Source organism: Narcine bancroftii, chromosome 1 (assembly GCF_036971445.1).
Source record: "Narcine bancroftii isolate sNarBan1 chromosome 1, sNarBan1.hap1, whole genome shotgun sequence".
Taxonomy (NCBI): domain Eukaryota; kingdom Metazoa; phylum Chordata; class Chondrichthyes; order Torpediniformes; family Narcinidae; genus Narcine; species Narcine bancroftii.
The window spans coordinates 149,327,857-149,342,589 of NC_091469.1; the positions used below are offsets into that span (position 1 = coordinate 149,327,857).

General features: G+C 46.3%; 1 protein-coding gene across 1 annotated transcript in view; it reads left to right on the forward strand.

Annotated features, from left to right (window-relative positions):
* The window catches only part of hpf1 (histone PARylation factor 1), a 39,502-nt gene extending 26,338 nt beyond the window's left edge, over positions 1-13,164 (forward strand). The window contains exons 6-8 of the mRNA XM_069941417.1: positions 3,548-3,635; positions 7,365-7,537; positions 12,866-13,164. Of these exons, the coding sequence (XP_069797518.1) occupies positions 3,548-3,635; positions 7,365-7,537; positions 12,866-12,997 (393 nt within the window). The 3' untranslated portion in view covers positions 12,998-13,164. The remainder of the gene's footprint in view (positions 1-3,547; positions 3,636-7,364; positions 7,538-12,865) is intronic.
* The last annotated feature ends 1,569 nt before the right edge of the window (positions 13,165-14,733 follow it).

The following is a 14,733-nucleotide window of genomic DNA, read 5'->3' on the forward strand; positions in this document are numbered from 1 at the left end:
AAGTTGGTACATGAGTGGAAAGAAAAAGTTTGAAAACTACTGCGATACAGGGACTCCTGATTACCTGTTTCTACAGGGTATGGCTCAATGCTAAGTATTCTCACACAATATGATGGTCCCACGCTCAATGTAATGCACACCTTACCAATAACCCCTCCAGCAGTGTCCACAGTTCATGACCTGATGTAGAACAGCGTTTGTAGTCAGGACCAAGGAACAAAGAGAATCAACTGCTGCACGTGGAAGGCTTTTACAGTGCAGCAAGCTGGGGTGTCCGGTCCAGGGAATCAGTAAATGATTTAAAGGGGCCAGTGATCAGGTGTGCACTAATGGGTGGGTAGAGTCCAACCTTGATTGACAGGTGATGCAACTTCCAACTAGGCTCCAGGCAGAGAGGTCACATGCTCATTCACCATTCACACTACTGGCCCATATCTCTCTTAACTTTTGTGTACCCGTACCTGTCCAGGTGTTTTTTTTAAATGTAATTGTCCCCCGCCTCTATCACTTCCTCTGGCAACTTGTTCCACATACCCACTGCCCTCTGTGAGGAATAGATGCCCCTCAGACTTTTCCCCTCTCACCTTAAATCACTGCCCTCTAGAGTGGACCAATCTTCATCACGGGGAAAAAGACAGTGACCGTTCCCATTATCAATGCCCCTCAAGATTTCATTGACCACTAGACAGTTGCCTTCTGTGTGTGAAGAAAGAAGTTCGAGTTCAAAGAGCAACAAGTCTGAACACAGGCTGGCTAAGCAGAGATTTTTATTTGCACGCAACAGGAATAAGACACATACACTCGCTGGATTAAACAACACACTCACAAACACTCAGATAGAAAGTTTTATAATCAAGTTACAACATACAATCTGTGCCATCCCTTGATATAGTACAGGCACAGCTCTTAACTACCGTAAACTTGGGACAGTTAATTCTAGACACACAATACACGGCTCCCAACCCTTTATCTGCACGCACCTTGCCAAAGACTTATCAGCATCGCCCATGGTTCACAACCTTGAGTGGAACTAGGGTTTGTTCCAGAAGAAAATAGAGGCAGATGGTACACATGTGGTGGGGTTTATAATGCCGTCAGCTGGGGAATTTGGCCCAGGTATCGACGCGATGAATAAAGGGGCCAGATGTGTGCTAACCTTTGGCCAGGGCTTGATTTTGATAAGCAGGTGAGGTGGCTACTGACACATGACCCTCCACAATCCACATTCTGATTAGGCTCCAGACAGAGAGGTCACATGACCCTCCACAATCCACACTGTCGCACCTCAGCACATGTGGGTTGATGTGATTTCCAGCCCACCACAGTGGGCCATTGGTCTCCAACGTGGCCTGGAAGGGCGTGTAGGGATGGCAAAAGCAGCAGTGTCTCAGATGCCGCCAATGAGTGAGCTCATTTGGGAATCCGGTGGGGTAGTGTTGCTGTTGTGCACTCATGCAGGCTATGCATAGGGTTAGTCCTCACCGATGATACATCAATGGCGATGCTTGGTACAGGGAGCATGGAAGAGCATAGCGGTCACCTGTGGGGCAGGGGCGTATCAGGAAGAGTGGGGTATGATCGTGTGTGGTTGGCTGGGAGGAACAAGTTGGTTGGAAGAAATAACACGGAGATTCTTTGCTAAAAACCATTGTGTGTGTCCTCTTTATTGTTCGTGCAGCATGCATTTAGCAGTTGCTACAGTGGAAAGCCTCCACTTGAAATGGACGCTGCTCGTCAGTTTATTGGATTGAACCCTGGCCATCTCCCCACTTCCCTCCCCCACCCCTTCCCTTTGATTTTTCCATGCTTCTGTACAATTTTGAAGGAAGTCCATTTCTGTCCACAGTCCTTGGGAGCTGGGAGAGCAGTCCCATTCCAAACATGTCCAGTTGAAGCAAGGACCTCCCAATGACCAACCACCATGGCCACCCCGACGTGCCTGTCCATGGCCTCGTGCACTGCCAAACCACAAGTTGCGTGGTTTCACCTGGGCAGTCTCCAAGCAGACGGCATTAACATCCACGTCACCATTTTCTGTTGAATCCCACCCCCCGACTCTCTCCTTCCCTTTGTCTCCTTCTCTCCAGCGTCCCTCCCTCTTTCCTTCCTTCCAGCAGAAAGCTACCCTCTCCACCTAGCCCTTCTCTGCTTTTTACTCTTCTACTTTCCCACCTGTACACACTTAGATGACCTCCTGCCTATTAGCCTGTGCTCCTCCTTCTCCCCCTTCCCCTACCTTCTTGTTCAGGTGCCTCCCTGTTTTTGTTAATTAATACCCAGGCCTGAATTGTTGGTTACCCTTTTCTTCCTGTAGATGCTGCATTACTTGCTGAGTTTCTCCAGCAGGTTTCTGAATTATACTCGACCCCGGCTTCTGTAGACTTTCCTGTTTATCTCCTTTTGGTCTAATTCCCCAGTGATTTTCCCTGGGACCTATTTTCCCCTCAACTCCCCCGCACAGCCACTCACCAATGCCACTCTACAGTGGGCAGGTAGCCAACATGCCTCCACCTCTTGGCATCGTGAAGTGAAATCCGAGCACTGCTGTAATGAATCCAGGCAGTTACGGGGAGAACTTGGATCAGTGAGTTCTTTAGTTAGTCCCTGCTTTCATTGTGCTATTATTGTCTCCAACAAATAATCTACAGCTAATACCTTGGTGAGCAGTCAAGCCTGAAACATTGGTTATTAAATACCAGCATTGTGTGTTTACTTGAGCTACAGATAAGTTGTTTTAATTCCGATTAAAACACCTCGCAAATGGTCAACGCAGTTGATACTTGTTCAGTGGGTGAATAGTCAAACTTGTGGCTATAGTTTTGCCTCTATTTACAGTAATACCCCTGAAATCCAGCACCTATGGGAACTGGTAGATGCCGGATAAGTGAATTTTCCGCTTGCTTGAGACTTGCTTTTACAATGTCTAACTAATACACCTGCACTAAGAATAAACAGTTTAACAGATAAAAAAACTACACTGTAATTACACTGATCAAACTTAACTTGCATTAATATATAAACCTTAAAACATTTATCTTTATTTTCAGTTACATTCTTTGAAAACATTTAACCATCGCTGCATCTACAGGTTCCGCTCCCTCCACGGAGCCGCCTAAAAGACGAACAATAACATTATCGATAATTAAAGCTCCCCCTCCCCCAAGTTGACCGAGAAAGCCTCTGACTGGGGAAATTCTTACTAAGCAGGGATAAGGAGACACTTGAAGAGTGTCACCCTAACAGCGAGTGGCATCATCCAGCTCTTCATTCTGGGCGACGCCATTTATTCAAACACAACTTTATTCAAACAGCTGCCATGAGCAAAGCCCGACCAAGGCCCTCCGCTGGGTGAATATTTGCTCCCATCTCCATCAAAGGTTTATGTTACTTCAGAAAGAATTTACTTTTACAAATTTAAACTTGTATTTGTTTTAAATTTTAAAGTTTATTTACCTCTAAATTTTTTTTGCTGGTGGCTTGAATTCTGGATACCTGGGGTTTTACTGTATATTTTTACAACACAGCTACATCTATCTTTTATTTCCAGGTTGCCACGAAAACGTTCCACAGAGCAGGCTTGGTGGTTCCAATAGATAAAAGCGGAGTGGGTTACAGAGAGCTTCCTGAGACGGACGGTGCGTTGGTATTGATTACTTACCCCTTCCCCTGTTGATTCAATTTAGAATACACAGCGGAGTCGTCGTGTTGTACAGCTCAGCAACAGGCCCTTCGGCCCACCCCGTTCCTGTGGACTGTTTTGCCAATCTACACCAATCTCGTTTGCCCTTCTATTGCCTCACCTGTGTAAGGTGTCTTTCTTAATGTGTCTTAAATATATGTCTCCACCCTGCCTCTGGCATTGCATTCCAGATATCAACCACTTTTTTTAAAAAAAAACACTTTCCTGTCAATTTTCCTTTAAAACTCCTTCCCTTTGGCTGAAAACTGCCCTCTAGATGTTCATGTCCCCACTGTGGAAGAGAATATTCTCACATTCTTCCCTCTAACTTGTCATTTTATCAAACCTTAGAACATTACAACACAGAAACGGGCCCTTCAGCCCTTCCAGACTGTGCTGAACAATTTTCTGCCTAGTCCTACTGACCTGCACCCAGTCCATACTCCTTCCATCCATGTATCTGTCCAATTTTTTCTTAAATCATAAAACTGAGCCTGCATTCACCTCTTCAGCTGACAGCTCGTTCCTCGCTCCCACTAGTCTCCGTTTTCACCTTTCAATAATGTTCCCTGGTTTGTATCTCACCTAACCTCAGTGGAAAAAGCCTACTTGCGTTTACTCTGTCTGTATTCATCATAATCTCCCTCTTTCAGGTCACGCCTCGGCCTTCTACACTCTTGGGTAAAACAAACCTAGCCTGTCCAATCACTCACCGTAAGAGGCAACACGGCCTTTGCAGCGCCAGTGATCGGGATTTGTGTTCGAATCCCACGCTGTCTGTAAGGAGTTGGTACGTACTCCCCATGTCTGCGTGGATTTTCCCCGGGAGCCCCATTCGAAACAGACCAGGGGTTATAGACTGATTGGTGTAAATTGGGCTGCACGGACTCATGGGCCAAAATGGCCTATTATCGTGGTGTATATCCTCCAATCTAGGCAACGTTCTTGATGAGTCTCCTCTGCACTCTTTCCACTCCAATCACATCCTTCAAACTGTAAGCACACAATACTCCAAATCTAAACATTTGCATTTGTTGAGTGAGTGCTTGTATTAACTTTGTTTTCTTAAGTTTGTGTTCAGATAACTTTGGATTCTGTTTTCTTGTGATGTATGACTTGTTCTGTGAACAGACCACCCACCCCAAACAGGCCCATCTTGACGTGCTGCAAAGTAATTTGTGGCGCAGGGTAAGAGATTAAAATCACGTTGCAACGACTTCCTGCTCTTCTGCAGAAGGAATCTGCGACCCCTCCCTCAAGGATTGCAGTCCAAGCTCCCTGTTAAAATCACCAGAATGCAAGGCATTGAAAGAAAAATGATCTAAACCTTCTCCATTTTCTGCAGAGATGGTCGATAAATGCATCAGAATTTAAGAGATAAATTTTATTGTTATTACACCTACAGTAGACATTGACATTTGTAGCTGCTGCAGCCAATCAGGTACTTTTTAAATGTATAAATTTAGACCTACAGGCCCTTCCGACCCACGAATACTTCCATACCTTGATAAGGGCTCGGGCCAGAATCGCCGGTGATATTATCTTTAGTGCGAGACCAGCGAGTTCCTCCAGCAGCCTACAGATTTTTGTGTTTCACTCCTTCCAGCCCTAAATACCCCAATTAGCCTACTGCCCCGTACGTTCTTGAGGAAGCCAGAGCACCCAGAGGAAACTACGCAAATGCGGGGAGAACCCAGAGGAAACCACGCAAACGTGGGGAGAACTTGCAAACTCCATAGAGTCTGATTTGAACCCAGGTCACTGGCACTGTGGTAGGGTCCACCAGGTCACCTTGTTAAGAAAAACTTCATTAGTATCACAAAATAAACCACGATGGCAAAAGGTAATAAGTTAATTAATTTAAACGAGTTTTATGATATATTAAAGCGACAATATCTGTACACCCACTGTTTCATCGGGCGGTTTCCATTGACCACACAGCATGGTGTTCAACTCAGCATTCTTCTTCCAACCATGGGACTGGGTGGGAGACTCTAGAGACTATGAATACTCCCCAGCTTCTGGTATCCACTTGCACAGCCATTGTGCCCGAGAATATAGGTTTCAGATTATCTCGAGCCCAAACCTGGGAAAGGCCACAGTGATTATCATGCTGTCACACGTTTTGTTCCGCTGAACGTGGGCAGGACTTTGTGATCTGGCAATTTTATTTGTTCGCCTGCCCCTGTAGATCTTTTTTCTGTTCAGAGTTATTGAAAATATTTACGAATGAGGAGTGTTTCTGAAGCCATGGTAACCCTTTTCCAAGGCTCCTTTTGTTGCCGTGAAATAATACATAAAAATGCAAAGTACATGATATACTTCAACTTTTGTTTGCCAAAAGGCCAAACGAAGAGCCGCCATCAGGTCTGCCCGGCAGTGGCGCCTCTAACCGTAGGAGAAAGTAGCAAAAGCCAGTCCCTTGAGCGACACCGCATGTCCGAGGATTCTCCCACAGCCTCTGCATCAGCAACCCGAGCTCCACATGTATAATCAGAAGGCCTCCGAGGCCTTTTTGGGAGCCCTTCTTGTCCACAGCACCCTCTCGAATCCCTGTTCTGATACCTGGCTCCCACGAGCCAGCCTCCGTGCAGGTCCTTCAGTCGCAAGTTGCCAAGAGCCCATGGCCTGTGTCCAACAGGGTGACTCAGGAGTGCATACCAACCAAATCTGCCATGTTGTTTACTTCACCAGTCTAAACCAATATTTTATATTTCTAATTGTATAGAAGAGGCCATTCAACCCTTTGAGTCTGTCCTAACTCTCAGATCAATCCCATTCTCCCGCTTGCTGTCCATTAACCCAGTGTCTTCATTAATTTCCCTCAGATTCACCTGCCATTCACCCTTATGAGAAGCTTGCTCTGCCCACCAGCAAATCTTTGGATGTGTTGTATTTTGGCCTCCTTTTGCAATGGGATGCCAGGTCCCTGTGTAAATGGTCTCACTGACCAGCTTTTCTTGGTTCAGTGTGAATGACCTGAGCTGGCTTTAACATGCCAATTAAATGGAATTGCTGTGTAAAAGAGGTAAGAAAGAGAGTCACACAACCTTCATCCCACCCTGTCTAGGCTGACCGTAACATACCCATCTGACCAGCATTTGGGCCTACCTTTTGTTCCTGTGTGATTCAAGTAACCAAACAGACCATTCTTAAAGACCATATAGGAGCAGAAGTAGGCCATTTGGCCTGTCGATTCTGCTCTGTCACGAGCTGACCCACTCAGCCCCACTCCTCTGCCTTCTCCCCAAAATATTTGATCTACTGACTATTCAGACCCTCCCATGAATACAGTAAAAGTCCGAAAATCTGGATGCCAGAAATCCAGATCACCTGAGAGTCCGGCGGCTAGAAAACTTGGCTTTTGCGTGAGTGCGTGCATTGCACAAGCATCACAGATGTCCTGCCAGAGCATCCTGAAAATCTGGATCAACCCAATCCCCGAGCAATCTGGATTTTAGGACTTTTACTGTACACCCAATGACTTGGCCTCCACAGCCTCCCATGGTAGCCATTTCCAGGCTCACCCCTCCGCATCTCGGGCGACCTTTTGAGGATCTCCCCCTCCACCGTCCCCTTGCACCCATGAAGGCAAACAGCCCACTCCTGCTCATATTTCTTGTGGAAAATAGGAGCAAGATAAAAGTGTTGAAGTAACCAGGGTCTCTTCTCTTCCTCCAAAAAGGAAGCCTTAAAGAAATATGCAAAGCCATCGTAGAAGCTCCCACGGATGAAGCTCGGATCAAAGCCTTTGCCCCCATCCAAGAGATAATCACCTACATTCAATTTGCAAATGATGAATGTGACTATGGCATGGGATATGAACTTGGGATCGACCTCTTCTGTTACGGATCACATGTGAGTAGTTACGTGGGTTCAGTCATGCTTGAAATGTGTGGGGAAATCAAAGGGGTGAATGCAGCCCTGGTTGAAGTGAAGGCTTCATCCACACAGAAGCCCCCCCCCACCCAAAATTCCATCTAGCCTTTTCGGGTTGGGTGGTGGAATTAGCCTCGTGGTTAAATCAATGGACTGGTTTGTTGCACTTTATTGGTCGGGTGATAGGTGTTTGAATCCCACAATAGCAGCTGGAAATGCTTTTGTTTAGACATACAGCCTGGTAACAGACCTGTTCGACCAACGAGCCTGTGCCGCCCAATTAAGTTACCCACTTAACCTACGACCACCATCAGTGAGGATTGGAAAGAACATCTCCACAATCTCCCATCAGGACCAGATGGCTGTGTTCTTAGCCCAGGGCTGTGTTCTTAGCCCCCTGCTCTACTCACTTTGCAACTGTGTGACTCGGTACGACAATAACACTGTCGACCAATTTGCTGATGATACCACAGCAGTAGGTTGTATAAAGGAAAGAAATGAGTCAACATACAGGATGGAGAGTGAAAACTTGGCTGAATGGTGCAACAATAATGTCACCAAAATTAAGGAACTGATTGTTGACGGGAGGGAAGAAAAGCCAGAGGTGCACGATCCAGTGAGCACTGGGGGAATCAAATGTGGAGAGGGTGAGCAAATTTAAGTTCTTGGGACTCACTATCTTGGAGGATCTTTGCTGGACCCAACACACTAATGGCATCCTGAAGAAAGCGCATCAGCGGCTCTACTTCCTCGGGAGTTTGCGGGGGTTTGGTATGACACCAGAAACCCAGGCAAATTTCTACAAATGTGTGGTGGAAAGTGGGCTGACCGGCTGCAACATTGCCTGGTACGGGGACACCAATACATACCCCTGAGCATAAAGCCCTCCAAAAGGTAGTGGACACAGCCCAGGACATCACAGGCAAAACCCTCCCCACCATCGAGAACATCTACAAGGATCACTACTGTCAGAGGGCAGCAGCAATCATCACAGACCCACACCACCCAGCACATGCTCTCTTCTCTGTTGCCATCAGGAAAGAGGTATTGGTCCCACAAGACCTGCACCACCAGGGTTCAGGAACAGCTGCTCCCCCTCCACCATCAGACTCAACAACAAATTTAATCAAAGACTCATTTTAAGGACTCTTACTTGTGCACTTTATTGATTTTCTTTTTGTTCTCTCTGTAATGCACAGTCAGTTTGTTTACATTCTGTTTCTAGTTCTTTGTTTACATGATTACGCTATGTACTGTTTATCTTTGGCACTACCAATTAGTGGTAATTCTGCCGTGCCCACAGGAAAATGGAGTCTCAGGGTTGTATGTACAATAAATCTGAAATCTATAAATCTAACCTCTGTATGGTTTTGAAGGGAGGGAGGAAGCCAGAGGAAACGCACGCAGACACGGGGAGAATTTACAAACTGCAACACTGGATTCGAACCCGGATCACTGGCATTGTAATAGCATTGCGCTGCCCCAACTGGAGTAATTAAATAACTGAGATAAAATGTTGGAATAAGTAATGGTGACTGCGTCTATTGGATAGTTGCTAAAGGGGATGGAATGATTGGTTCACTGGTATCCTTCAGGGAAGAAGCTGGTCACCCTAACCTGATGAAGCGCATAGTTAACTCCAGGCCCATCGCTGAAGCTGTCTTGCCAAATAAGTGCTGGCTAGGTCCGTGTTGTTTGTACCTGCTGAACAAATAAGTACATCTGAATGGGTGGTTCAGATCGGGCCACTTAACGTGGGTCATGGAGACCTGCATGCAGAAGTATCCGAATCAGGTTTATTGTTATAAATGTGTCTCACAAAATGTTTTGCTTTTCACCTGCAAAACTGTGCAATTACTGGCGCAAACATTGGTATAAGTTACAATTCCATAAATGTAGGAGTTAAAAAATAAATAGTGCAAAAAGAGGAAACAAGTGAGGTAGTGTCTAAAGGTTCATTGTCCATTCAGAAATCTGATTGGGTTGGGGAAGAAGCTTTAGTAACATTGTGTGTCCTTGGGCTCCTGTACGTCCTTCCTGAGGGTAGGAGTGTGAAGGTGGCATGGCCGGGGTGGTGAAGGTCCTTGATGATGGAGATTGCTTTCTGGAGGCACCGCCTCTTGTCAGTGTCCCTAATGGGAAGGTTGGTGGCTCTGTAGCCTCTTCCTGTCCTGGGACCTCCATACCAGATAGTGAAGCAACCAATTTGGCATCACTGGGTCAAAATGGTGGGGATTCCCAACCTGACAACACCATAGCTCTGTCTTCCAAGACTTGGACTGGTGGAAAACTGGACAGACAATAAAGAGCGGACATGAGTGTGATGCCCACTTTCCCACCAGTACAATTACAGAGGCCTTCCCTTTTTCCCCAGAACTGGGTGAGGTTGATGGCTTTTTCCAGGAGATTCAAGGGGAACATCCTCAAATAACGATCCCATTTCTTTTCCATCCTAATTCCCCACAAATTTAACTCATCCCTAAGGGTCAAGATGAGGGGGGAAAAAAAACTTGCCTTAAATATTTGATCTCCCATTGTACTGTTTCCTGGGCAGTGCTTCCAAGATGCCTGGGTGTTCTCTGAGATACCTGGAAGCTATTGCACTGTTTCCTGGGCAGTGCTTTCAAGATGCCTGGGTGAGATACCTGGAAGCTATTGCACTGTTTCCTGGGCAGTGCTTCCAAGATGCCTGGGTGTTCTCTGAGATACCTGGAAGCCATTGCACTGTTTCCTGGGCAGTGCTTCCAAGATGCCTGGGTGTTCTCTGAGATACCTGGAAGCCATTGCACTGTTTCCTGGGCAGTGCTTCCAAGATGCCTGGGTGTTCTCTGAGATACCTGGAAGCCATTGCACTGTTTCCTGGGCAGTGCTTCCAAGATGCCTGGGTGTTCTCTGAGATACCTGGAAACTATTGCACTGTTTCCTGGGCAGTGCTTCCAAGATGTCTGGGTGTTCTCTGAGATACCTGGAAGCCATTGCACTGTTTCCTGGGCAGTGCTTCGAAGATACCTGGGTGTTCTCTGAGATACCTGGAAGCTATTGCACTGTTTCCTGGGCAGTGCTTTCAAGATGCCTGGGTGAGATACCTAGAAGCTATTGCACTGTTTCCTGGGCAGTGCTTCCAAGATGCCTGGGAGTTCTCTGAGATACCTGGAAGCCATTGCACTGTTTCCTGGGCAGTGCTTCCAAGATGCCTGGGTGTTCTCTGAGATACCTGGAAGCCATTGCACTGTTTCCTGGGCAGTGCTTCCAAGATACCTGGGTGTTCTCTGAGATACCTGGAAGCCATTGCACTGTTTCCTGGGCAGTGCTTCGAAGATACCTGGGTGTTCTCTGAGATACCTGGAATCCATTGCACTGTTTCCTGGGCAGTGCTTCCAAGATGCCTGGGTGTTCTCTGAGATACCTGGAAGCCATTGCACTGTTTCCTGGGCAGTGCTTCCAAGATGCCTGGTTGTTCTCTGAGATACCTGGAAGCCATTGCACTGTTTCCTTGGCAGTGCTTCCAAGATGCCTGGGTGTTCTCTGAGATACCTGGAAGCCATTGCACTTTTTCCTGGGCAGTGCTTCCAAGATGCCTGGGTGTTCTCAGATACCTGGAAGCTATTGCATTGTTTCCTGGGCAGTGCTTCCAAGATGCCTGGGTGTTCTCTGAGATACCTGGAAGCCATTGCACTGTTTCCTGGGCAGTGCTTCCAAAGTGCCTGGGTGTTCTCTGAGATACCTGGAAGCCATTGCACTTTTTCCTGGGCAGTGCTTCCAAGATGCCTGGGTGTTCTCAGATACCTGGAAGCTATTGCACTGTTTCCTGGGCAGTGCTTCCAAGATGCCTGGGTGTTCTCTGAGATACCTGGAAGCTAGATGTGATTGCATGGAGTGTGAATTATACTTAATTAACTGTCAATCATGGTATTTTAAAGGGAAGAACTAAAAAGCTCAAGCCATTGTGAAGATTGTTGCAATATGAACCAACGGAGATGATTCAATTTGAGGAGCACACACTGTATCATTGCCTTCTCCACATTACTGCTGGTTAACATTGATTGGTTACCAAGAGACGAAAGTTGTAATCTGCCAATTCTGCTGGGAAACCTTAAGGTAACATGGAGAAAGTCGGTCTTTGCTGGAACTGGATCTCATTCGGTGAACTTATTTTGAAACAGTTTGTCAGAAGTTCCACTGCAGGACTTGAGCCCAGAGCTTAGGCTGGCCCTCAAGCCCAGCACCACTGCAGTCTACTGTATTTATAAGAAATAGGAGCAGAAATAGGCCATTCAGCCCATTGAGTCTACCTCGCCATTCAATTGTGAGCTGATCCATTTTCCCTATCAGGCTGCCCTCCCTTCTCCCCACTACCCCCAATAACCTTTGATGACCCAACTAATCAAGAACCAGTTAGTCTCAAAATAGTGGGTGCCTCATTCCTGGTAACCTGAAGTCCCAAGTTGTGGCACTTGCTGTCAGGAAATTATTGACTCAAGACGCAAGTGTCCTAAACAGAGAGATAATACAGCATGGAAACAGGCCTATACCAACCATCAAGAACCGTTTACACTAATCCTCCCCCAACCGCTTTTATTCTCCCCATTTTTCCATTAACTGGTGTTGGATTCCATCATTCATCTACTCGTGTTTTCAAGAGGATGTTTTTTTAAAACTTGTGAGTTTACCTTCCAAATGCCTAATGCTCTGCAAGCTGTTTTGGTCAGTCCAAGTACGCCTGGACATGCGCTCAGTGCAGGTGCTACACAAATGTTGTCTGAGGCCTGCACAGGCTTCAAGATCTTGAGAATTTTCTTGGCAACTACAGAGCGCCAAACGACATCCCGCTGATTGACAACCCGCTTCAAGCATACGAATCCATGACGTGCAGCGCGCCATTGAAAATTCATTTCCTGCATCTGCACTTGGACTTCTTCCCCGCTGATCCTGGTGCAGCCAGTGACGAACATGGCGAAAGGTTTCACCAGGGTATCAGGGCAACTGGAATCCGTCAGTGCTGGCCGACTATTGTTGAACGCTGGCACGAGAGGCAAGAGATGTACAAATGAAAATCAATGGCAAAACATGTTTAGGTCAGTTGAACTAATGCAATGTGTTGGCGTGATCGTGTTAAATTCAGTAAAAGTTCATTTTGTGTTTCTCCAACTTCCTACGTGATACAGCAAATCTGAAATTAGCTTTGTGTTCAGCTTGAAGTTGTCTACCATAATCTACTTTTTTTTCCAAGAATCAAACGGTCTGGGGGGGTGGGGGGGAAACTGTTGTCCAGTGTCAGTTAAACCAAGACTCTTTCCTCTTTTGCAGTATTTTCACAAAATAGTGCGACAGTTGTTACCTCTCGCCTACAAGCTCTTGAAACGCCACCTCTTTGCTGAGATCATTGAAGTCCATTTGGCCAACAGAAAATGGGACGATTTAGACCAACTGAAAGGTTGAAGCCTGCTGAGAGAAGATGGTGGCGCCATGGCAATGTATCAACAAGTTGACTGCATCAGCTACTAGAATTTTCAATTTGTATTATTTTGAAGATTGAGTGTTATCGTTTTTTTATTACAATAAAGATTTAATACTGGCTGTTCAAAGAAAAGAATGGTTGTGACTTCCATCTGAACCTGGGTGATCTAGTGATGCTGACAGAGCCATCAGCCACAGAGGGGAGGACGGTCATGCTTCCTGAGGGAGGACATTTTGGATTGAAACACAAAACTCTCTGGTGCCTGTGATTGTAGTAAGAGCTCAGGCCCGAAACCATGGTGATTTATCTTTATCTCATATGGACCCTTCGAGACTTGCTGAGTTACTTCAGCATCTGTGTTCTTTACTTGAGGAATTTTGGATGTCCTGGATTGGAAAGTCGCATCATGAGCACTGATGCAGTAGAATGGCAGAAGCTGAAAGAAAGGGGTGGTGTCATTAGAAGCCAGGGTGTGAGGAGGAGGAGTCAAGATGGGTGCTGTATTCAGTGGGTTATATCAGGCTCCTAAGATGGGAACAGATTCAGAACGGGGAAAGATGTGTCAGAGAAGGTCTAGGCCTTGAAGGGCTCAGGCCTGAAATGTTGGTAATACAGGTACACAATCCTTTATCCGGAAAGCTCCAAAAACTGGCAAGTGGGGAGAGAGACGGCAGCTCGAGTCAGCCGGGTGAGGGGGAGGAGAGACCGGCAGCACAAGTCGGGCGGGTGAGAGACCGGCAGCGTGAGTCGGATGGGCGAGGGGGGTAGACCAGCAGCGCAAGTTGGGCGGGCAAGAGGGAGGGAGGGAGATGGCAGCACGACTAGAAGGGGATGGATATGGCAGCCCAATTTGGACGGGGTTTCTGAAATCCTAAAAAATCTGAAATTCGGAACACACTGTCCCCCAAGGGTTCCAGATAAAAGGATTGTATACCTGTATATCTTTACTTACTGTGGATGCTGGGAGACCTGCAAAGTTCCTCCAGCCTTTGTGTTTTCGCTACAATCGCAGCAACTGCACACCTTTGTGTTTCACTCCAGAAAAGGTCTTTTTAATGTAGGTAGAGAGCATAGTAACAGGCCATTTCGGCCCGGGGGTGTAGGTTAATTGAGCAGCACGTACTCGTGGGCTGAAATGGCCTGTTACCGTGCTGTACGTCTAAACTGAAAAAAATGTTTAAAATAGGCCACCCTGGTCCAGAGACTAGAAACTGGGGATTGAATGGCAAGTCTGTTAATTGGGTCGGGCTAGTTTTGTTTCCAGCCACTTTGATATATTCTAGTGTTTGCAATTAATAGGCATGTGTTCTGCGTGTAAAATCTTAAACTTGAGAGCTACCTCTAGGGAAGACAGATTAGTTTGTGAGAAAATGCTGCATAGGGATTGTTTTAATGGGTCCATCAAAGCTTTTTGCTAGTTCCGCGGGTCATTGTCTGTTGTTGTTTGATGAACCATATGTGCTTTGAGTCTAAAAACCTTTGACAGTTAGCATCTCATGGCCACTCCCTGTCATAAAGCACTTCTTGAATGCTCTTAGTGCGATCCCTATTACATTTTCTGTGCTTTTGGATATAAAGAAATCCCCACTGAATGAATGTAGTGTTAAAAAAGAATCCCCATTATGAGATGACCTAAACCAGGAACAATGCGACTTTGCAATGTGAGTCGTTGTATGATCGTGTGCTTCAGTTAACTGAACAATAGATCCACTGATTG